Consider the following 22,594-nt stretch of genomic DNA (forward strand, 5'->3'; position numbering starts at 1 on the left):
CAGGTCATGATCTCAGGGTCCTGAGATCGAGTCCCGCATCGGGCTCTCTGCTCAGCGGGGAGCCTGCTTCCTCCTCTCTCTCTCTCTCTCTGCCTGCCTCTCTGCCTACTTGTGATCTCTCTCTGTCAAATGGATGAATAAAATCTTTAAAAAAAAAAAAAAAGAAAAGAAAAGTGAACAATGCAGTGGTATTTAGTATGTATCTATCTCACCACCTCCGTGTAGTTCCAAAATGTTTCTATCTGTTTTCAAAAGAAAACCCTGAAGTCATTGAGCAGCTTCTTCCTAGCTTAATGGGCACAGCCCCTGGAACCCCCAATCTACATCTGGGTCTATGGATTTACCTACTCTGAACAACTCATATAAATGGGATCATACACTACATAACCTGCGTCTGGCTCCTTTCCCTTCACCTGTGTTCAAGGCTCACTTTGTTGTGGCGTGTGTCAGTACGTCATCCTTTCTATGGCTTGTTCATGTAGCTGCATCCACGGATGAATATATTTCTGTAAGATAAACTTTACAGGTAGAATGTGGTAGGTGCACACACATAAGATTTTTTAAATTAGATTCTATTCTCTTAGCGCAGATAACTTGGAAAATAGAAATGGTGGTTTTCCGGGTGGAATGGAGAAAGCAGAGGACCCCCCGTGGTTAAGCAAAAGCTGCTCAACCCCAGAACGGTCCCTTATTTCCCAAGAGGTGACGGGGCTTTTCTGTAAAACCACCACTTGTCCATCAAGTCATCATGGTGGGGAATGGAGAGAGAGTCTGTCTGCTTCCATTGAGGTCATAACCATTTAGATTCCCTCTGTGGAAAACTAATCCCACTAAGGTGACGAGCTAGAAAACAGAGCAGTTACAGTTCATGGGCAGGGAAGCCCCGAACATTGAAAGACTGCTATGGGATGCTTGTTGTTCAAATGCACTAGAGAAAATGAAACCTGAACTTCCAAACAAGATAAAAATCCCACATCTGCCCGTGACAAATGCTGAGCCCACAAAAGGCTGCTAAGATAGCCAGGAAAGAACTTTTCAATTAAGATATCATTTTTCTCTTTAGAACGAGTGAATGTCATGCTGGTAACAACTTCAGAAGTTTTTAAGAATAAAATTAATCCACTTAGCTTTTGAAAAGGTTTGTCACTGGCTTTAATTACTTACTCTCCAGTCGGTAATTTCTTTCCCTCTGGAATACTGTATTCAAACGCTAAGAAAGCCGATCTTATCTTGCTAATATACAGCAGATGCTTTAAAAGAAATTGGGTTATGAGAGACCACAATGGCATCTTTTCAGATGATTCATTCAAACCTGCAGGTTTTTTTCTCCATTCTAGACAAGTTTCCGAACATTCATATCCTAGAATAAGTCCATTTAAATGCAGAAGGCCCATTTAGAAGTCCTAATTTATATCGGATTTCCTTAAACAGGGCAAGGGCAAGTTGGTAGTAACGTTATACAAGACATACAAGGCATCCTGCTAGTTTGATCTTCACAATAATTCTAGGAGAAAACTATCACTGTCCCCATTTTACACATGAAAACACTGAGGTGTAGGGCAATTAAACAGCCTGCTCATGGTTGCAGAGATATTAAGTAGAAGGATTTGGATCTGAACACAGTTCTTTCGATCCCAAGCACGTGCTCTTTCTACCTGCAGGCTTTCTTCAAGAGACTAGGAACATCAAAGTACAGTTTCAGCCTTTATTCACTCCTTGTGGGTACCTACCAAGCACCAATGTGTGAGCCCCATAAATAAAGAAGCTTACAATCTAATATAGAAATGACTACAGTACAACCAAGGAAGTAACCAGCTTCCTAAGAAAGGGACGTAGGAAAGAAATGCTCAAGAGGAGGAGGAGCTTTCGTTGTGTGCCCACTAGGAACCAGGCACTGCACTAGATTCTTCGCATGCATTATCTCATTTAATCCTGTCACTATTCTATGATGTAAGGATTATTGGTCCACCTTTTACAGATGAGGCTCAGGGAGGCTCGTAACTAACCCAAAGTCACATAGCAAGTAAGGAGCAGAGCTGCTGTTCATACTAACTAATTAACTAGCTAACTAACTCCAAAATGGATATACTCTCTTTGTATTTTTTCCTGTTCTGGGATTGTGAGGAAGAAGACTTTCTTTTTTGCTTGGAAGGAAATGGAAAAGATTCTGTTGTAGAAGGTGGCATCAGATTGAGGCACTGACAGTGATATCATGACATGAGACTAGGGATCTCACTGGGGATCCTTGGGGATCTTCCCCAAGAGATTAAGAGAGACCAAAATAATGTGACCTAAAACTGAAGGACAGCAGGGTCAAGTACTGGGCAAAATGTATATAAAACATCAGCCTTAGGAAAAGTAGCCCCAAAGTCGCTAATGACTGACCATATGAAAATGAGTAGGGTGTAAATGACACAGAGAATGTAACTGACTAGGAGCCCTGTCCTTAACAAAGCTTCCAGTTTAGAAACATTTTGATTTTACTTAGTCAAAACAATCCCACCCCCACCCCCAAAAAGCTGGGAAACAACTGAACTATTCTGCAACAGGGAATCGGTGTCCCCAACCTCTTGCTAAATAATTAACAGGAGGCCAGGCACGCTCCACCCTTTTTGGGGGGTTGCGACTGAATGGGGGACACAAACAAACAAAAAATACACAGACCGTTTTAAATGAGGAGTTTCGGTGTTAAAGGAGAAAACTACATATACCGTTACTCTCAAGTTTGGTCAACATCCTCAAGTCAGTTACAACATTTAAGTTCGAAACGAAGAGGAAAATTGCTCAGTTCTTTTCCTATAAGGTGCTTCTCCTTCACCCAAGCCTTTTGCAGAGGAGTAGCGTCTGATTCCTAGAATGCTCCCCGCTCTGAGCACCCACGTCTCCCACCAGATGCTGTCTCACAACTTCAAGGGATCCCGTAAGCCCTCTTCCGGTGCAGAGCCCCCACTGCCAACAGCTCACCGTGCTCAACAAGGGATGTACATGGCTCGCTGGCCTCATGCTCCCTCAGTCATCTCCTAACCCTGGCTGCAGCCTCTCACCTCAAAAGCAATTCTGTCTTTCTAGGGCAGTGCGTTCATGCTCTGCCTCAGTGTCGTGAGGAACACGGTGTCCAGATGAGCCCATCAGGACAGGGACCTTGCCTGCTTCAGTTCAATACCGCATCTGTGGTGCTCGGCAGAACCCATGGCTCATACGAGGCGCCCAGAAAAGACTTGCTGAACCAGTGGATGAAGTCTCCACCACAAATGAAGCCTGAGACGCGCTCGACACGACAACTTACGCTAATACAGTCTCCTCCTTGCTGAGGCGAGCGGTAAGGGCGCTGAGTGCTTCTTGGGAAGCCAAGGGAAGGCCAAAGCCGCTGAGGGCGGCCACAGCATGGTAGATCTGGGTAACAGATGAGTCTTCGCTGACAGCTGCCAGGAGCAGATCTTTGGTCTCATTTGAAATAGAGATCTAAGAAAGGATTGGCAGACACAGTTTTAGAACAGGTGCTGGCAGTCTGTGGCAAACAACACGGGGAGGGACCGCCCAAGTCACACCACCCGGCGGCGCACGATCGTCCCCCCTTCGGCTCCTCAGACGCCAGAATTCAGTGTCTGTGGGAATGCCACACGACACTTTTGAAAAGATTCTGGCAAGTCACTGGTCTACTTATATGGGTCCCCTCTGTTCGATAAATTGGATTTCCAGAACTCTGGTATGAGGGGCATTCTTCCTTTACTTTGAACATTTTTAAACATTAAAGGAAGATGGAAAGAAAAATCAAGGCTTCCCAGAAGAGAGGCAATATAGGAGAAAGTTATTTAAAAGGCACAAAAAGTGAAAACTTGGGGAAAAAGTAAACTCCATTTTCTTAAGAAAAATAAAATCATAAGAATGGAACTTCCACCCACACTAATGGATTCTCATTGTTAAAAAAAAAAAATTAATCTGACACAACCCTCCCTCTTTAAAAAAACATTTTATGGTTTAAAAGTAAATATAAAGGTAGAAGCTAGACTCACCACGCACCCCGAGAGGGCCTGGCTGGCCTGGGCAGCATAGAAAAGGGAATCCACATTGCCTGGATCAAGGTTTGACTTAATGAAGGTGCACGCTTTCTAAATAGGGGTGGAAAGTCAGTGATAAATGGTGATATACACAGAGACTGGGAAAGTATACATGCTTTTTTTTTTTTTTTTTAAAGATTTTATTTATTTATTTGACAGACAGAGATCACAAGTAGGCAGAGAAGCAGGCAGAGAGAGAGGAGGAAGCAGGCTCCCTGCTGAGCAGAGAGCCTGATGTGGGGATCGATCCCAGGACCCTGGGATCATGACCTGAGCCGAAGGCAGAGGCTTTAACCCACTGAGCCACCCAGGCGCCCTATACATGCTTTTTGATGACAAAATTTTAAGCAATCTGTGATGGCTTAAAGTATGAGCTATGCAAGAGTTCATGTTTTAAGCAGGTATTTTCCACAGGACACTGTATTACACAAAATTGCTGAGTTCATGCCAAAAGCAACAAACCTCAAGTACTTTAGTCCTTCTGAACCCTAGAAAAAAGGGAAAGAAACCACTTCCACTGACCACCTGCTCTGGCCATAATCTGTGCTGGAAGTTTATGATATTCTTCCTTTTAATGAACACCTAAGAACCCTGTGGTAGATATTATCATTCCCATTTAACAGAAAAAGAAACTGAGGCTCGGAGTAGTAAGTTACCTGGTGAAGGTGACAAAGCTAAGTGTCTCCTCTGATTCTAAATGTACTGGGGTCTCCACTTAGATGTCTCCAAAGCTAAGTCAGGTTCAACACATCTAAAATGAGCCTGAAACCTTCTATTTGTTCATCTGGGCTTCCCAGCTTATGTACAGGCATCACCACGTACCCAACTACCTGAGGCAGAAACCTGGGAATCATTCTTGACTTTTCCCTTACCCTACAGGCCTAGTGAGCTTACCTCCCTTCTCATTTTTCAAACCCAATCCCTACCCTCTGGCTTCTCTCATGGCCTTATGTCAGACACTTGCCATCTCTCACCTAGATTGTTACAATCATCTCCTAACTGATCTTAAATCACATAGTCCATTCTGCATACTGACTGCTCAAGGGTAATCTTGACAAAATACAAATGCAACCACGTTACTTTGCTGTCAAAACCCTTGGGTAGTTCCTTACTATCCTCAGAACAAGATTCCAAGTTTCTGATACAGCATAAAATGCCCTCATGACTGACATTCATTTTCAGTGCCAGCTTTATCACTATACCACCCACCTCGAATTCCCAAATCTTGCCCTCCAGCCTACTGTGGCGACCCAAAGACACCAGGATCTCAGCATTTATGTGACTCTGCTATTCCCACCGCTGGAAGCATGTGTCCGTTGTCCCTACCGTCTGCCAAACCAGCTCCTATCCACATCTCTGCTCATTCAAGTTAGGCCATTCAAGTCAGGCCAGGTGCCTTCCCTCCAGAGTGCTCCCCCAAAGCTCTTACCATATGGTACTAACTGCCTCCCCCTACGACCAGTTACCTAAGAGCAAAGACTTTGATAAACCCCAATCACAGCGTCTGCCACAAAGTAGGCACATTATAAAACCGACACTATTCTTACTGTATCAAACTCAAAGACATATTATTTAATAGTTCTATCAGAGCAGGGAGCCTGTTCTCCCTCTCCCCTCTGCTCCCCATGCTTGTGCTCTCTTTCTCTCTGACAAATAAATAAATAAAATCTTAAAATAAGAAAGAAAGAAAGAAAGAAAGAAAGAAAGAAAGAAAGAAAGAAAGAAAGAAAGAAAAAGAAAGAAAGAAACTAAGGAAAGGAATACTTCACACTGCACAAATTAGGGGTTTGAAGAAAACAATCTAGCCAAGGAATCCCTCAGCAGACGGTGGGTAAGCTTAAGACATGTGCTTTGTCGCCATCTGGTGCTCCAACGATAGAATAACAGCATCTGAGACCCCAAACAGGGATTACGGTCATTGCTACCCCTTTTTGAGAACCGAAAATGTGTCAACGCTGTTCTAAGTGCTTTATGTGCATTTCTCATTATGCATTAGGTCCTCCTATTATCTTAAGTTTATAGACAAGAAAACTGAGGCATCAGAGAGTCAGAGTGACTTATCCAAGGTCACTCAGCTCTTACTGGAGGAGCTAGAATTCAAACCCAGGCAGCCTTGCTCCACAGTCTGAGCTGTACAACCTCTGATTTGTGCTGGCAGAAAACCAGCAACATGTCAATTCTAAATCTTCGCCCGGACAAATCGAGGTAAACAGTATGAGCAGTCAGTGGCTTCCAAGCTCCCAATGTCAACTTGGTTTTAAAAGCAGCAGCAGAAGGGAGAGAAGGCCCCAGGAGACACACTCTGGAGGCTCAGTAAGCCCACCCAGGGCTGAGGCCTCAGCTGGCCACTGTAACTTTGACTTCAGCTGTCCTCATCCCAGATTCACCTTCCCGACGGACGCCTGCAAATCACCCCCTAAATGTCCTTCCCTATCTGCTCCTCTCCAACTTTCTGTGCCCTCTGTTGAGACTCCAATCAGCTAAACGTCCTCCTGAGTGAAGTGCATCAGTGCTTTTCTCTACCCATGCTTCCCTCCAGTTCCCTGAACAGAATCAGGAGCCAAGAAAAGACAGCGGAATCTCCCAGCTAGGCTTACCTCTCCCTTATTTCCTCCATTAACGTCTCCCAACTACTCTTTTTTTTTAAAGATTTTATTTATTTATTTGACAGACAGAGATCACAAGTAGGCAGAGAGGCAGAGAGAGAGGAGGAAGCAGGCTCCCTGCTGAGCAGAGAACCCGATACAGGGCTCGATCCCAGGACCCTGAGATCATGACCTGAGCCGAAGGCAGAGGCTTTAATCCACTGAGCCACCCACGCGCCCCTCCCAACTACTCTCTCACACCACGCTCTGTATTCTCGCCAGACTCTGTTATGGCGTCATGCTGTCGAGGCATACCCAGATGAGAGCCCCCGCAACGGGTCCTTTGTAACTGGGCCCACCTTTTTCATATGCACTTCTTACCACCCTTCTCCCCACGCCTCTGCTCCAGCTGCCCCGGAAAACCAACCCACTGCCCCCCAACACCCAACAAGCACAGTTAAGCCTCCAGGCTTAGTACAGGCTCTTCTCTCCATCTGGAAGCCCATTCACCTTGTCAGTTCAACTTCTCCCTTTCAACTGGTAATTCCCGACATATTAACAAAACTCCAGGGACGCCTGGGTGGCTCAGTCAGTTAAGCCTCTGCCTTCAGCTCAGGTCATGATCCCAGAGTCCTGGGATCAAGTCCAGCATCGGGCTCTCTGCTCAGCAGGGAGCCTGCTTCTCTCTCGGCCTCTGCCTGCCACTCTGCCCACTTGTGTGTTCTCACCCGCGTGTGCGCGCACCCTCTCTCTGTCTTCCTGACAAATAAATAAATAAATAAAATCTTAAAAAAAAAAAAAAAGCAAACTCAAGACTTCTTTTAAAAGAAGCTTTCCTCGATCCTTCTCCCCACAACCCCCACCCAACCTGCTACCTTCTTTCTCTACCAGTGAAGCTCCAAATTGGGAAAGCTCCCTCCCTCGACACTGGGCAGAACTGATCACGTCTTCATTCTGAAATATTCCCTCCCCTCCCTTCCAAGATTCCCCTGCACTCTCCTGGCTCTTGTCCTACTCTCAGCTCTCCTTAGTTTCATCCTCTTCTACCTGACCATTCAACACTGGAGTTTTTAAACTCCTGGGCCCTCTTCTCATCCATTCTCTCTCTCCCTAGGCAATCTCATTCACGCCCACGGCTTCTACAAAACCCCTGTGCAGATCCTCTCAGAGTTGTACTCCCGGGTCAGACTTCTCTCAATGGTCACTGAAATAACTCAAAAGCACTTCAAGCTCAACATGTTTAAGACCAAACTCATGATTTTGCCCACACAAACCTAATTCTCCTTCTGTGTTTCTATCTTACAGAATGGCCCAACCACCCACCTGTGCAGCAGAAGTTGGAAGTCTGGGTGGTTTTTTTTGTTTGTTTTTTTTTTGGTAAAAGATTTTATTTATTTATTTGTCAGAGACAGAGGGAGAGAGAGTGAGCAAGCACAGGCAGACAGAGAGGCAGGCAGAGGCAGGGGGAGAAGCAGGCTCCCCGCCGAGCAAGGAGCCCGATGTGGGACTCGATCCCAGGACGCTGGGATCATGACCTGAGCCGAAGGCAGCCGCTTAACCAACTGAGCCACCCAGGCGTCCCTGGGTGTTATCTTTTGCACCCTTTCTGCATTCAGTCCTGCCCCATATTCCCCTGCCAAAGTCTGTCCTCTACAGACCAGGAGAGAAACCTCTCCAAAATGAAAATGGATCCTGATAATTGCTGCTTAAAATCAACTGCTCTTTAGAGAAAAAGCAAACATTTTCCTGTGGCTGCCAAGGCACTGAGACTTAACCCCCATTTTCCCCCCGGGCTCCACTCCTCCCTCTCTCTCTCTCTCTTATGGTCCGCTCCATATGCTGCCTCCGCTCAGTCTCTCAAATGTAATCTGCTCCCTGCCTGCACAGGACCCTTGCACCTACCATTCCCGCTGCCTGAAGTTCCTTCCCTCCCCTGTCTCCCAGTTAACTTCTACTTTCCCTTCAGAACTCAGATCAACTATACCTTCCTTCACTTAGTAAACAGCTACTGAGTGCCTACCAGGTGCTATTCTAGGCCCTGGGGAGGCACGACAAGGAGCTGTAACTTAGGGGGATACAGAGCGAGATTGAGGTTCAGAGATTTCTTTGGGAAAGCCATCCTTGACCAGGTCAAAGTCCCCTATTTATAACACCGTCTATCTCACCTTCATAAAAATTAGCATAAAATTACAAATATTCATACATCTATTTGATTATATGATCAATGCCAAACTCCACTATTGGAGTATACATTCCAAGAGGACAGAGGCTCTCTCTGTTTAACACTGAATCCCCAGCGCCTAGCACAGAGCAGAAACTCACTAAGTATCTACTGAGTGACTGACTAAACCGTGCAGCGGCCAGTACAGACCACAAGCCCCTGCACAAGGTCGGGGCTTATAGTGAGCTTTCTCAGCAGACAGGGTGAGCGCTGCTCCTTCTGCTGGACTCTCACACACATGTGTCTGGGACTTTCCACGCACTAGGTGTCCCTTTGCACGGGGCACCTGGTCTCACTATCATGGCCCCTGCCTTTCACTAGATGATGAGCTGTTGTCTTCTCTGCACTTCGCATAATGGCTGGCACACAGCAGATGCTCCATAAATAACTACGGCTGGAAGAAATGTCTGACTGCCTCCTATGCCCGCAACCAGCTGAGTACCTGGCCCTCGGCACGTACTCAGTCCTTGTTGAATGGTACAATATACTGACCTTCCTAAGCACTCACCATGTACCAGGCACTGAGCTAAGCACTTTATCCTTATCATCTCATTTAGTCCCCACATTCACCACCCCCTTTTACCAATAGGGAAAGTGTATCATTGACAACCTGTTACAGCGCCTAAAGTTCACGGATTGCAGTCGCTCGAATACTACATCACAATTTTTGCCATAGTATATATCCTATTTACTTCAAATTTTCAGTATAATGAATACAAAACTTCCACCATTGTTCTTAAATCTTGCAGAAAGCTAAGCAATATATCTACAAAATCACCATTCTCGTGTGCTTATGGTTTTTAAATACACGTGTACAGTGTATTAAAATGAAAGATGTTCACTCTTCATAATACCTAAAATCAACTCTCATCCCACACTCTGCTGTTCCTAGAACTGCTTTCTATCCTCATCTTCTAATTAAGCCCCATTCCTCTTGGTTTTACTGCTAAAATCTCTGTGGTAGAATAACCAAAATCTCCCCTAAGAACCTATTGTGAGAACAACCAGTTCGGTGCCCCTAGCAGGACCGGAGTTCCCTCTGCTCAGCTGGAAGAAACAACAATGGAGCAGGACACGCTCCACCACACGGAAGTGCTAGTAACGGAGACTGTCCTCGATGGATTTGTTTAGTGTGCACATCCAATAAGGCAATTCGATCACTTGAAACTTCCATACAACTCTCTTCCTTCCATTGCTTATAACACAAACATTACACAATCACCACAGCACGCTCCATAAGCGACTGAAGAGTGAAGTATGTGATTCGTCCATTTATTTTCTAATCGACAGGCACCTCTGAGAGCTTTCATTTCTAATATGCTAACGTTTACAATTCATTCAACAACTATTTGTTGAACACCCTGTGTTTATTAGACATCGAGCAGTGGGGAGGACAGTTTGAGGAAAAATGTCAATCAATGTACATTAACCCTTACTCCTATAGAGAAGAGCTGAGAGCTAATACTAGTACATACTCACAATATGCCAGCACCATGCTAACTACCCTAACACGCATCACCTGTGAGCGGACTATTTGTATTATTATCTCTATCTTACAGATGAGAAAAACAGATTCTGAAAGGTTCAGTACGCTGCACATGTCACTCGGTTGTGAAGTCTGACTTTAAAGTCTCTTTTATAAACCTAAAGCCACAGCTGGCCCAATCGTGCAATACCCTGACCACAGTGTAGTGCGCAGGATACCTTCAGTCTGTATCTTCAGCCCTGATCAATGTCTCTTCAAATTCGGGACATCCGCAGGGAATACCTCTAGGAGTATGTGTTCAACCTAAATCCATGGAACTCCCAATCATGAAGACAGAGAAAAAGGTATTGTTCTAGCTAATGTGAGAGCGGCTCACTCCCCCATGATCTCTCCTGAATCTACAGTTCATGGAACTGAATCCTACAGTTCCATGGAAGCTTGAAAATGACCAGTAGAAACCGCTCATCCTGCATTCGAATCCACCAAAATTCAACCTTGACCTAATATTCCAATTTTATCTTTTATACCTCACCATACAAAACCTCTACGAGTCAAGGCTGCTCCACTCTGTGTCCCCCAGTTTTCTCTCTTCGCCAGGTGTCCCCCCCCCACAGACACTGAAGCCTCCTGTACATTTCAGTCTCTGCACCAGGCATTATCTGAACTCACCTGAATAAATTATAAATAGAGGCAAAACTTTTTAAATATTGATGATGATAATAACTACCACTTAAAGGGCTTTTTGGGGGCCAATCACTTACTTGGCACAATATGATTTCCCTTTATCTTTACAATGATCCAGTGAGGAAGGCATCATAACTCCCCTTTTACAGAGAAATGGAACCAGAATCAAAAACTTGGGCAAGGGGTGCCTGGGTGGCTGTCAGTTAAGCATCTGCCTTCTGCTCAGGTCATGATCCCAGGAGCCTGGGATCGAGCCCGCATCAGGCTCCTTGCTATATGGGGAATTTGCCTCTCCCTCTCCCCCCGTCCCCGCTCATGCCCTCTCTCGCACTCACTTGCTCCGCACTCTCATTCCAATAAACAAATAAAATCTTTAAAAACAAATTTGGGTTCACTAGCTCTGATGCTTGCGCTCTTTCTTTGGAGTGAAACTAATTTTACTAAGAAGGTACATTCCCCTACAGGATTTATAACAGGGCAATCACAAGGAAAAGTCTGTTTCCTTAACACAGTCAAACACAGGAAGGAAAAGGCAGGCAAAAACAAGAAACAACTATCAGGAAGAAACCTGAATGAGTGTGGACCTCACACAGCAGGGATTAGCAAATTTTCTGCAAAGGACCACAGAGTAAATGTTTTAGGTTTTGGGGGCCAGTCTCTTAAGTAACTAGTCAACTCTAGCACCAAAGTGCAAAAGCAGACACAGTCAATATATAAATGAGTGGGCATGGCTATGTTTCAATAAACCTTTATTTATAAAAATGGGCTTTAAGCTGGATTTGACTCTGAAGGCCATAGTTTGTCAACAGTTCTGACCATATGGTATTCAGATGATGGCTGGCAGATATCGGGCAAATTACTTATCCTCTCTGAGCTTCCATTTCCTCCTCTATTACAGGATAATATTTCTGACCACATAGAATTAAGACAATTAACTCAAGATAGCATATCTACTGTACCCAGCACATACAAGGCATTCAACAAATCAGTAGCAATTACTGATTCTAGTCTGGAGCAGGAAATGTAAAAGTAAGCCTAAGACATCGTATCACATAAAAACAAACAAAAAACACACACAGAAAGACATTTCGGCCCACTCGTCAAAATGGGACATTCTGGGCATCAAAAAGAATAACAACTGTTACTGTATGTCAACTACACTTTAAAAAAGAAAAAAAAAAAAAAAAAAGAATAGCAACTGCCATGGATTGCAAAACATTAACTGGGACTACCAGTTCTGGCCATGGCAGAATTAAAGGTATTGAACTTACCCTCCTCCCATAAATAACTATAAAACTGGAAAAATATATGAAGACACTGGACAACAGACAGTATAAGGCTGTGATACTTAAAAGAAAGTAAAAAGTGTGAAAATGAGAGCACAAATGATGGGAATTTAAATAGAAATATACTCTTATAAGGTTCTTTCATTACCTGTGACATGGTGAAATAAGAATCAAAGTACACTGTGATAAATTCAAAGGCATATTACAATCTCAAGAGCAACTACTAAAGAAATAAGTAGAGCTAAAATCCACAGAAGAGATCAAACAAAAAAATAAAAAATTATTCAATCTAAGACAGGAAAGAAGGAGGAAAAAAATAGTCAGACAAATAAAAAAACAAATAACAAGATAGTAGACTTCAACCCAACAGTATAGTTACATTAAACATCAAAAGACTAAACTCCCCAATTAAAAGATAGAGATTGTCAGACTGGATTAAAATAAAAAACAAAAAAACAAGTCCCTACTATACACTGTTTACAAGAGATAGGTTAATCTGACAATACCCAAATCTACTGACCCAACTTTATCATAACTAAAAGTGAAATAACCAGATATCATGCACCAATGACAGGAAGTACACATCACCACCTACGAAATACTTCTGCCAAGAAAACTGACCTGAATCTAATTAAGCTTCAAGAGCTAACCATCAGTTTATAGGACTATAAAAGATAGGAAGTATGTTCAAAAACAGCATGAGGGGCACCTAGATGGCTCAGGAGGCTAAGTGTCTGCCTTCAGCTCAGGTCATGATGCTGGGGTCCTGGGATGAGCTCCACATTGGGCTCCCGCTGAGTGGGGAGACTGCTTCTCCCTCTCCCTCTGCCCCTTCCCCCAGATCATGCTCTTTCTCTCTTTCAAATAAATTTTTTAAAAAACTTTAAAAGTCCACAAACAAAGAGCATGAGGATGCTATTAATCAAAAGCAGAATGTGCTTCTCCAGGATAAATGATCTGGCTTGTTCTACAAATAAAAGATATTGGTTGGGGGTGAAAGAGGGGAGATGCAAACTGTTATAGATGAAAAAAGTATTTAAAAGCAGAGTTTTCTCCTATTGGTAGCAGAAGAGGTCAGAGATTTGAAGAGTAAGAACTCAGTATGTCATTACTGATTTAAATGGGGAGGGGACAACATAAGAAAAAAAGTGGGTGGCCATGAGGAACAGAGCTGACAGCCTACAAGAAAACAGAGATCTCAAACTTACAAGCACAAGGAACTGCAGGCATTCTGTTAACCACCTGAACAAGAGACTGAAGCAGATTCTTCCTCCAGATAAGAACCCAGTCTGGTCAACACCATCATTTTGACCTTCTGAGACACTAACTAGGGAGCCCTGCCAAGCCTCCCTGGACTTCTGACCACAGAACCATTAGCTAATAAATGAGTGCTATTTTAAATAACTAAATGTATGGTCATTTGTTATGCAGCCATAGAAAACTAATACACAGGGGCACCTGGATGGCTCAGTTAAGTGGCCGATTCATGATTTTGATCCCAGGGTCTTTGATCCCACGGCTCAAAGATTGAGCCCTGTAATGGGCTCTACACTTAGCAGGAGTCTACTTGAGATTCTCTCCCTCTGCCCCTTCCCCCACTCACGTTCTCTTTCTCTAAAATAAATAAATAAATCTTAAAAAAAAAAAAAGAAAACTAATACACAAGGCTTATAAAACCTGGCCTTGGGGCGCCTGGGTGGCTCAGTGGGTTAAAGCCTCTGCCTTCAGCTCAGGTGATAATCACAGGGTCCTGGGATCGAGCCCCACATCAGGCTCTCTGCTCAGCAGGGAGCCTGCTTCCTCCTCCCTCTCTGCCTGCTTGTGATCTCTGTCTGTCAAATAAATAAAATCTTTAAAAAAAAAACAAAAAAAAACCAAAAAAAAAACACCTGGCCTTAACTTCTTTGCCCTAGCTGTCCATGCTACTGTAATGAATAAAATGTAAATTCACTTAAGATTGAACATTTTCCAGGACTCCTGGGTGGCTCAGTCAGTTAAGCATCTGCCTTCAGCTCAGGTCATGATCTCAAGGTCCTGGGATGGAACCCCACATCAGGCTCCCTGCTCAGCAGGAAGTCTGCTTCTCCCTCTCCCTCTGCCCCTCCCCTCTGCTTGTGTGCACTCACACTCTCTATCTCAAGTGAATAGATAAAATCTCTAAAAAAAAAAAGACTGAACCTCTTCCTAAATCCAGGAAAAGTTTTAGTTGTGATGCATTTTCCTCATCAAAGGTCCAAAAAGTATATCAAAACTGCCTGATGCAGTGACTGTCAGTGTTTAGTAAAAATGAACGCCCCCATCTTGAACTCCTTTATTATTTGTAAGTCACACATACAGGGCACCTAACAAGTACATGTGGTACTATACAGTCTCACTCAGAACTATATCAATAGATTCTATAGGCAAAATATAAGCTAATAAAAAGTAAAGTTTCTAAGACTTGCTCTTCTTTATATTCTACTAAAACACCTGGCATGGCCCCAAACATACATTAGGCATTAAAAAGAGAAAAACATCTGTCAGACTGAACTAAGTATTTATATATTGGATTAGCCTTGAATCACCCTCAAATGAGCAAGAGTTCTCAAGTACACACAGGGACCATAGTTAAGGGATGAGACCAAGACAAAAGTAGCCTTACCTTTACATCTGGCACCTGGGCACCTAGGCTGCTGAGTCCCACGATGGAGTAGAAAGCAGATTCCAAACTTGTGAAAGGGCGATCCAGTGAGGCTTTCAGTCTCTCCACATCTGCCTTGGTGAGGTAGTGAGTGGGCGTCAGAGCCTGGGTGCTGGCTATGATTGTCAGGGCCAACAGGAAGACAGTGCTTGAACCTTGGGGGGAAATGACTATTAAACACAATCCAAATGATTCCAAAGTTCTATATACAGTTCCAACGATGATGTGCATCAAGGTTGGGAACCAAATCATGTGAGGAAGGGGAAGGCAAATGGGAGGTTTAACTGGGAGAGAAGTCCTGGGAAAATGGCGGGTACTGTCTTCATCCATCTGAAGGACAGTCCTCCCAGTAGCCTGTGTTGCTAAAGCACAGGACCCAGCATGCCATTCCGATTTCAAATACATTTGTAACTCCTATGCCTCTAAGACAGAGGCCTCACCTGCCTCTCACCAGATTGCTTCCTTCACTTAGTCTTCCCTCCATCTGTGGCTCTCTGGACCCTTCTCTAACTCTCTAACAAGTCATGTTGTACGCTACCCAGAACTTTTTCATGCTTTCCCTTACTTCAACTTCCAACTTTTTTTTTTACTCTCTGATTTAAGTTCAAGTATCTCTTCCTCAAGAAGTCTCCCCAACAGCCCTTCCTTGGGTTAGGTCACCAGTACTATGAAGTACTAAAGAATGTGACCTCTGAGGCCAGGTTTAAATACTAGCTTTGCCTGGATGCCCCAGTGGCTCAGTCAGTCGGTTCAGTGTCGACTCTTGGTTTTGGCTCAGGTCATGATCTTGGGGTTGAGACTGAGCCCCTCACCACACTCTGCACTGGATATGAAGCCTGCTTGCGCACTCTCTAAATAAACAAATACATACATACTTTGAAAATAAATAAATAAATCCTAGTTCTGCCATTTATTAGCAATATGGCTCTGGCAGTTAAAATGTGGCCAGTCTGTCCTCAATCTCCTCAAGTGTCAAGTGGGATAATAACAGTACCCACCTCAGGGGTGTAATGAGGATCACATGAGTTAACAGAGAAAGATCTTAGAACAGCGACTGGCTTGTAACAAGAGCTACATATTAGGTACTTCTATTACCATCACTACTGTTGTGGCTATATTCATGCATAGCAACCTGAACTTCTATGTAGTCTTTTTCAGAACTATAATTCATAGTGTAATGTCTGATTCCTCTGCTAAACTGTAAGCTCCAAGAGGAGAGACAGTTTCTTCTATACAACCCAGTATCTCCAAGTATTAAACATTCCTTGGCATGTAGTAGTACTGAATTAATATTTGCTAAGTAAGTGGAAAGAAAAATTAATCTTTGTCTATGATGCTCGAGGAGACAGGAAGCAGTTATGAGTGGTACATTCTCTGGGCTGCTTCACGAAATGACTGCCATCCAATTAACACAACAGTATCCACCACACCTCCCCACAACCACCCACCTTATCCATACTCCACGGTTTCAGTTACCCACGTTCAGCCATGGTCCAGTATTGTTAGGTCAGGTCAGTAGTAGCCTAATGCTACATCACAATGCCTACGTCATTCACCTTACTTCATCTCATCATGCAGACATTTTATCACATAGGCATCTATTATCAAGAAGGGTGAATACAGTACAAGATATTTTAAGAAACTACATTCACATGAGTTTTATTACAATATCTTGCTATAATTGTTTTCATTATTAGTTATCATTGTCAATCTCTTACTGTGCCTAACTTATAAATTAAATTTTATCATAGTTATGTATGTATAGGAAAAAAGCACAATATATATAAGGGTTCAGTACTATCTGCAGTTTTAGGCATCTACTGAGGATCTTGGAAAGTGAACCCTGCAGATAAGGGAGCACTACTGTAATTGCAAGGCTAATGGTAATGGTACTAAATCCTCTGCTCACAGTGTCAAATTTAGTTTGAACTAGAATCCCTCAAGAAAGGCATTATTAGGGGGAGCTTGCCGGGCTCTGTCGGTGGAGCATGTGACTCTTGATCTTGCAGTGTGAATTCAAGCCCCACGTTGGGCAAAGATTACTTTTTTTAAAAAAGGCATCATTATATCTATTTTACAAATAAGATAACTGAGAACAAGAGTACCTTACAAACGATCTTGGACTCAAACTCAAATCTAACTATACAGTTTACACTCCACTATTTTTGGGAAATTGTTGTAGAAACAATGGCTATATTACCGGTACCTCAGAATTATTCTTCCATGAAGGCTAGTTCTATTTAAATCCTTGTATGTGTTAAATAATCTAAAGAATGTGGAAGTTCTTTTTAAAACACTAGAAAGGGATCTATAGTGTGCAGTATTCAATTATAAAATATTTACTGAATGCTTACCAAGAACTATTTTTGGTATTAAAAATAAAGCAGGGGGGTGCGCCTGGGTGGCTCAGTCAGTTAAAGCCTCTGCCTTCGGCTCAGGTCATGATCCCAGGGTCCTGGGATAGAGCCCCACGTCAGGCTCTGCTCAGCAGGAAGCCTGTTTCCTCCTCTCTCTCTGCCTGCCTCTCTGCCTACTTGTGACCTCTGTCAAATAAATAAATAAATAAAATCTTTTTCCCTTTTTTTTTTAAATAAATAATAAAGTAGGGGCACCTGGGTAGCTCAGTAGGATAAGCCTCTGCCTTCAGCTCAGGTCATGATCTTGGGGTCCTGGGATCGAACCCCGATCGGGCTCCCTGTTCAACAGAGCCTCTTCTTCACTCTCTTTCTGCCCTACCTCCCTCTCATGCCATCTCTTGTACTCTCTCTTGTGCTCTTGCAAATAAAGTCTTTAAAAAAAAATATCATTATCATGTTACAAGGTGAAAAGTGCTATGGAGAAAAATTAAGCACAGAAGACATCTGAGAAAAGCTACATTTTATTTTTTTTTTTTTTTTAAGATTTTATTTATTTAGAGAGAGAACACACACAAGGGCGGGAAAAGAAAAGGGAGAGGGAGAAGCTGGCTCTCTACGAAGTAGGGAGCCCAACTCAGGGCTTAATCGCAAGACCCTGGGAACATGATCTAAACCAAAGGCAGATGACTAACAGACTGAGCCACCCAGGCACTCCAGAACGATGTTAAATATGGTAGTCTATGAAGATCTAACTAAGAAATAAAGTGATTGTGTGTAGACCTGAGGGAAAAAAAGGAATGTCACAAAGATATTTGGGGAGAACCTACCCCAAGAAGAAAAGCAAGTGCAAAGACCCTGTATATATGGTATTCTTTGACATTAGCAAAGAGTAAAGTACAGCTAGAGTGGCATAAGCAAAGGGTGAAAAGTATGGAAGAGGCAACAGAGGTAGCAGAGGCAAAATATGAAGGGCCTTTTAAACCTCTGTAGGGACTCTCGCTTATACTGAGATAGGACCCAACAGAAAGTTTTGAGAAGAGGAGTGATTTGACTTACAATTTAACAGAATCATTGTGTTGAGAATAAACAAAACTGTGTTGAGACTAGGCAGGAGAAAGAACCTTAAGAGGGTCACCAGTTAGTAATAATCCAAGTAAAAAGATGATGTGGTCACAGCCAGAGTGACATAGAGATGAGAAGTGGTCAGAGTCTGGCTAGAATTCAAAGTCAAAGCCAGAACTGCTAAAGAATAGAAAAATGTAAGAAAAAGAGGAGCCAAGATACTAATGCTGAACTCCAGTGCCTTGTACACATGCATGTACTCAATAGATTAAGATTTAGTAAATGACAACTGGCATTTCCCCAGCTAAACTATAAATTCCCCTAACACAGCATCTGTGTCAGAATTCTAATCCTTCCACCTCGATTTAATAGCAACAACATTTTTGGCTAAAATTGAGCACTTAACATGTGTGGGGTATGCCCATACTATGCTAAGTAGCTGGCATGCACTGAGTCATTAAATCTTCACAACATCCAAGTGAGTGTAGTTTACATACCAAGAAATTGAGACTCTACTAGGAGTTAACTCCCTAAGACACATAACTGACAATCAAAATGCAGGCCGTTTGAATACAGTTTGCTTTTAACCACTCTATTACCCTCAACTTTTCCAAAAATGGAGCAATGACCCACTGTCTTATTCACTATCTTGGGCAAGTTACTTTTGTTCTCTGAAATTTTGTCTTCCTGTCTGTCAGACGTACATTATAGTACACATTTCCCACGTCGCGGTGAGACTACATGAGGGTCCATCGTGCACAGCGCCCGCTCCATAACTAACAATGCAGTTAACTTTATTGATGCTTGCGTAGCGCCGTGCACTATTCTCAATTATGCACGGGGCTCAGCTCATTTAATACAGCAACTTATGCGACAGAAAATGTGACTAACCTAGTTTACAGATCAGAAACTGAGGTGCAGAGGTGTTAAGGAACTTGGACCGGATCACATAACGAATACTTGGCACACTACAAGTTTGGACCAGGAGAATCTAACTTCAGAATTTATACTCTAAGCTCCCAGAGAGGTGAGTGATTTCCTTGCTCCTTTTTACTGAAAAGGAGGCCACGGTCGACGTGGCCAAAAGCTCACTCGTAAGCCACCCGGCCCCGGAGACTCCGCGAGTCAAATGAATGAGTGAAGCCACACCTAAGGTTAACCGCGGCCCCCGGCTGTGCCTCGGGGGCACCCGTAGCTCCGCGCCGCACTGGCACCTACCCCACCTCCACTCGCCCGCAGTCCCACCCGCTCGCCGGCCCTCCGTCACACACTCGACCCCAAAAGAGCCCGAGCCCATGCCCCTGCCCCACAGGGGAAAAGGCTCCCGCGTGGCCGGCTCCCGAGTGGCGAGCACTAGCCTCCCGCGGGCTACGGCCCACTCGCCAAGGCGTGCCGGCCGCGGGGCCCCGTCGTCGAGCCATGCACAACGCCTCACCCGGCGACGCCATTCCTCGGAGCAGGTCCCACCACCAGGGCCCGAGCCGCAGGCTGACTTCCGCTCGGGGAAGTGGCTCCAAGAGCGCGCCGGAGGGGACGCCAGGGACTCGCGGCAGGCTGCGCGTGCTGGGATGGGATCTAGGCACAGGTCAGTCTCCGCCGTCCCACTGGGTCGACCCGGTCCCAGCAGGCCGCGGCCCAAATTCCAGTTCCCGCGCGAAAGGGCGACGCTGTCCTCGCGTACAGGCCCGCCTCCCTCCCCCCGCGACCTGGACCACTTGGAACCGGCCGCCTCGCAACCGTCCTAATCCGGGTGCTACCAGTACGCGGTTGGACGAGGCTTCGGGATGGGCCTCAAACGGGGCCTCCGCTGATTGGCCGACCGCGGTGATTGGCCGGTGGCGCCGTCAGTCAGTCGTCTCTCGGCAGCCCGGCCAATTTTAAAGGAATGGGAAGGGTCCAGGGAGGAGGGGCAAGTAGTGCTCCAGGGTTTGGCTTTTCTTTTCTCGTTCGTTCTTTTTTTTTTTTTTTTTCCTCTTTAGGAAATTATGGCAACTTCCGCCAAAGATTGTTTCGCTTGTGAATAACTGACCTAGCGAGTGATGTTCTCTTTGGTTTGCAAAGCATTTCTGTAGACTTAGATTAACTTTGAGGAACGTATTAGCCCAATGTTACAGAAGGAGGAGGGTCAAAAATAGAAAAAAAAAAGTGACTCTTGAGATGAAAACAGATTGGCTTGTTTTAAAATAAGAAGAATCCAGTAATTTAAAAAAAAAAAAAAAAAAAAAGAACGGGCGCCTGGGTGGCTCAGTGGGTTAAGCCTCTGCCTTCAGCTCAGGTCATGATCTCAGGGTGCTGGATTCGAGGCCCCCAACGGGCTCTCCACTTGGTGGGGAGCCTGCTTCTCCCTCTCTCTGCTTACTTGTGATCTCTCTCTGTCAAATAAATAAATAAAATCTTAAAAAAAAAAAAAAAAGGAAGCGACTTACCTAGGAACTCCATAATAACTAACTCTAATTATTGGACATCTATAGGTTAACCCAATAGTGTAGTAAGACTCTAGTACATTATTTGATTTACGCCTTATCACCATTCTGTGAGGTCTGTACTGTGTTACTCCCATTTTATAGAGAAAGAAACTAAAAGATTTGAACCCAGACAGGCTGACCCCGTAATCTGTGCTTTTGACTCTTATGAACATACAAAATATGCACAGTATGGTAAATTTATTATTTGTATCCCAGATATTATTAACCGAGATAGGGGAGAGTGAGTTCTTTCTGTCTGCTGCTGTGCTATTCTGTAAAGTAGATACTAGCTGTATGTGGATATCTGAATTTGAGTTTAAATTAATTAAATTTTAAAACTCCATTCCTCAGTGGTGCTACACAAATTTCAAGAGCTCATTGGTCACATGTGGCTACTGGATATCATTTTGGATAGCACAGAATTAGAGAATATTTCCAATATCACAGAAAGTTCTATTGGATGGTGCTGATACAGAATACATAAAAAACTCTTCCAGGGTGTCTGAGTGGAGCACAAGGTTGAGCCTGGGACTTTTGGTTTCAGCTCAAGGCATGGTATCAGGGTCCTGATCTCAGGGTCCCCACTCATTGTGGAGTCTGCTTGAGACCCTCTCTCCCTCCACCTCTGCCCCTTGCCTCTACTCCCTCTCTCCCCCGCACAAAAATAAATAAATCTTAAAAAAAAAAAAATCTTCCAATTCAAAGTAAGACAACTGCTGTGGTGCTGAAGCCATCTCATAGTGGTTTGCAAGAGTCACTTACAAAATTTAGCAAGGGGGATGCCTGGGTGGCTCAGTCAGTTGAGCATCTTGATGTCAGCTCAGGTCATGATCTTGGAGTCATAGAATTGAGAACTACATACGGCTCCAGACTCAGGGTAGAGCCTGGTTGGGATTCTTTACCCCTTCCTCTCGCTCCCCCTGTGTTCCTCCGCCTGCTCTCACTCTCCCTCTCTATAAATAAATAAATAAAATATTTAAATTTAGCAAAAGTTTTGCAAATTGATTGCTAAATACAGCTATTTAGAAAAATTAAATTATACACACTTACAAGGAAATAAAGTCTATTGAAAACCAGTTCATTTCATTATTATTTTACCATATTGTGTGCTTTTGTGGTTTATCATATCTATTGCATCTATATGGTGGAAATATTATCTGGTGTTGTGCTACTGCACATCTTTTTCCAAAGTAACATCAGTAGCTTGATTTTGGCCACAATGGGAATATTTACACCATAGAATCAGCAAATGCTACATACCAGGGCTTGATTTTTTGCTTTGTTATATCTAAAGTTAATGATGGAAAAATGTTAATAAAGATTAAATTTAGAAGTGTGTCAAGTCTATAGGCTTTACAATGTAAATAGCCCAAAAACTTAAGGAAATATCATTCTAGTGTTTGAAAACTATTATCCAACTCAAAGAAGTCACCTCTGAAGTTTTGGTTACATCTTACTCATTAATGTAAATGAAAATATCAACCAGCATTCACTTAAAAACTACACTTAGAAAGTCTGCTTTAAACATTTGCCAGCATACCACTGCAAGTAACCCAGTAAAAAACACAGGCAAACGACTTGAATAGGCACTTCATCAAGATATATGTAGGGCAGATGAGCACATAAAACGATAACCAACATCATTACATATTGATTGCATTGTATATTAAGTCCCCAGGAGACATTGCTATACATCCACTGAAATAGTTA

At 43.6% G+C, this 22,594-nt stretch overlaps 2 protein-coding genes across 13 annotated transcripts in view; one reads left to right on the plus strand and one right to left on the minus strand.

The window, feature by feature from the left end:
• RPN2 (ribophorin II) overlaps positions 1–19,958 on the minus strand; it is a 56,274-nt gene extending 36,316 nt beyond the window's left edge. For both annotated transcript variants that reach the window (XM_032845762.1, XM_032845761.1), the window contains exons 1-4: positions 19,855–19,958; positions 14,962–15,155; positions 4,014–4,109; positions 3,287–3,462 (exon numbers count right to left, since the gene is read on the minus strand). In XM_032845762.1, the coding sequence (XP_032701653.1) occupies positions 3,287–3,462; positions 4,014–4,109; positions 14,962–15,155; positions 19,855–19,867 (479 nt within the window). In that variant the 5' untranslated portion in view covers positions 19,868–19,958. The remainder of the gene's footprint in view (positions 1–3,286; positions 3,463–4,013; positions 4,110–14,961; positions 15,156–19,854) is intronic.
• MROH8 (maestro heat like repeat family member 8) overlaps positions 19,715–22,594 on the plus strand; it is a 53,739-nt gene continuing 50,859 nt past the window's right edge. For all 11 annotated transcript variants that reach the window (XR_004381243.1, XR_004381245.1, XR_004381244.1 and 8 more), the window contains exon 1: positions 19,715–20,004. Coding sequence is in view for 8 of the 11 variants with exons in the window: in XM_032845753.1 (XP_032701644.1) it covers positions 19,715–20,004 (290 nt within the window). In the remaining 3 variants the exon portion in view is untranslated. The remainder of the gene's footprint in view (positions 20,005–22,594) is intronic.

The sequence above is a fragment of the Lontra canadensis genome, unplaced genomic scaffold (genome assembly GCF_010015895.1).
Source record: "Lontra canadensis isolate GAN:19392208 unplaced genomic scaffold, GSC_riverotter_1.0 scaffold169, whole genome shotgun sequence".
NCBI classification, from domain to species: Eukaryota; Metazoa; Chordata; class Mammalia; order Carnivora; family Mustelidae; genus Lontra; species Lontra canadensis.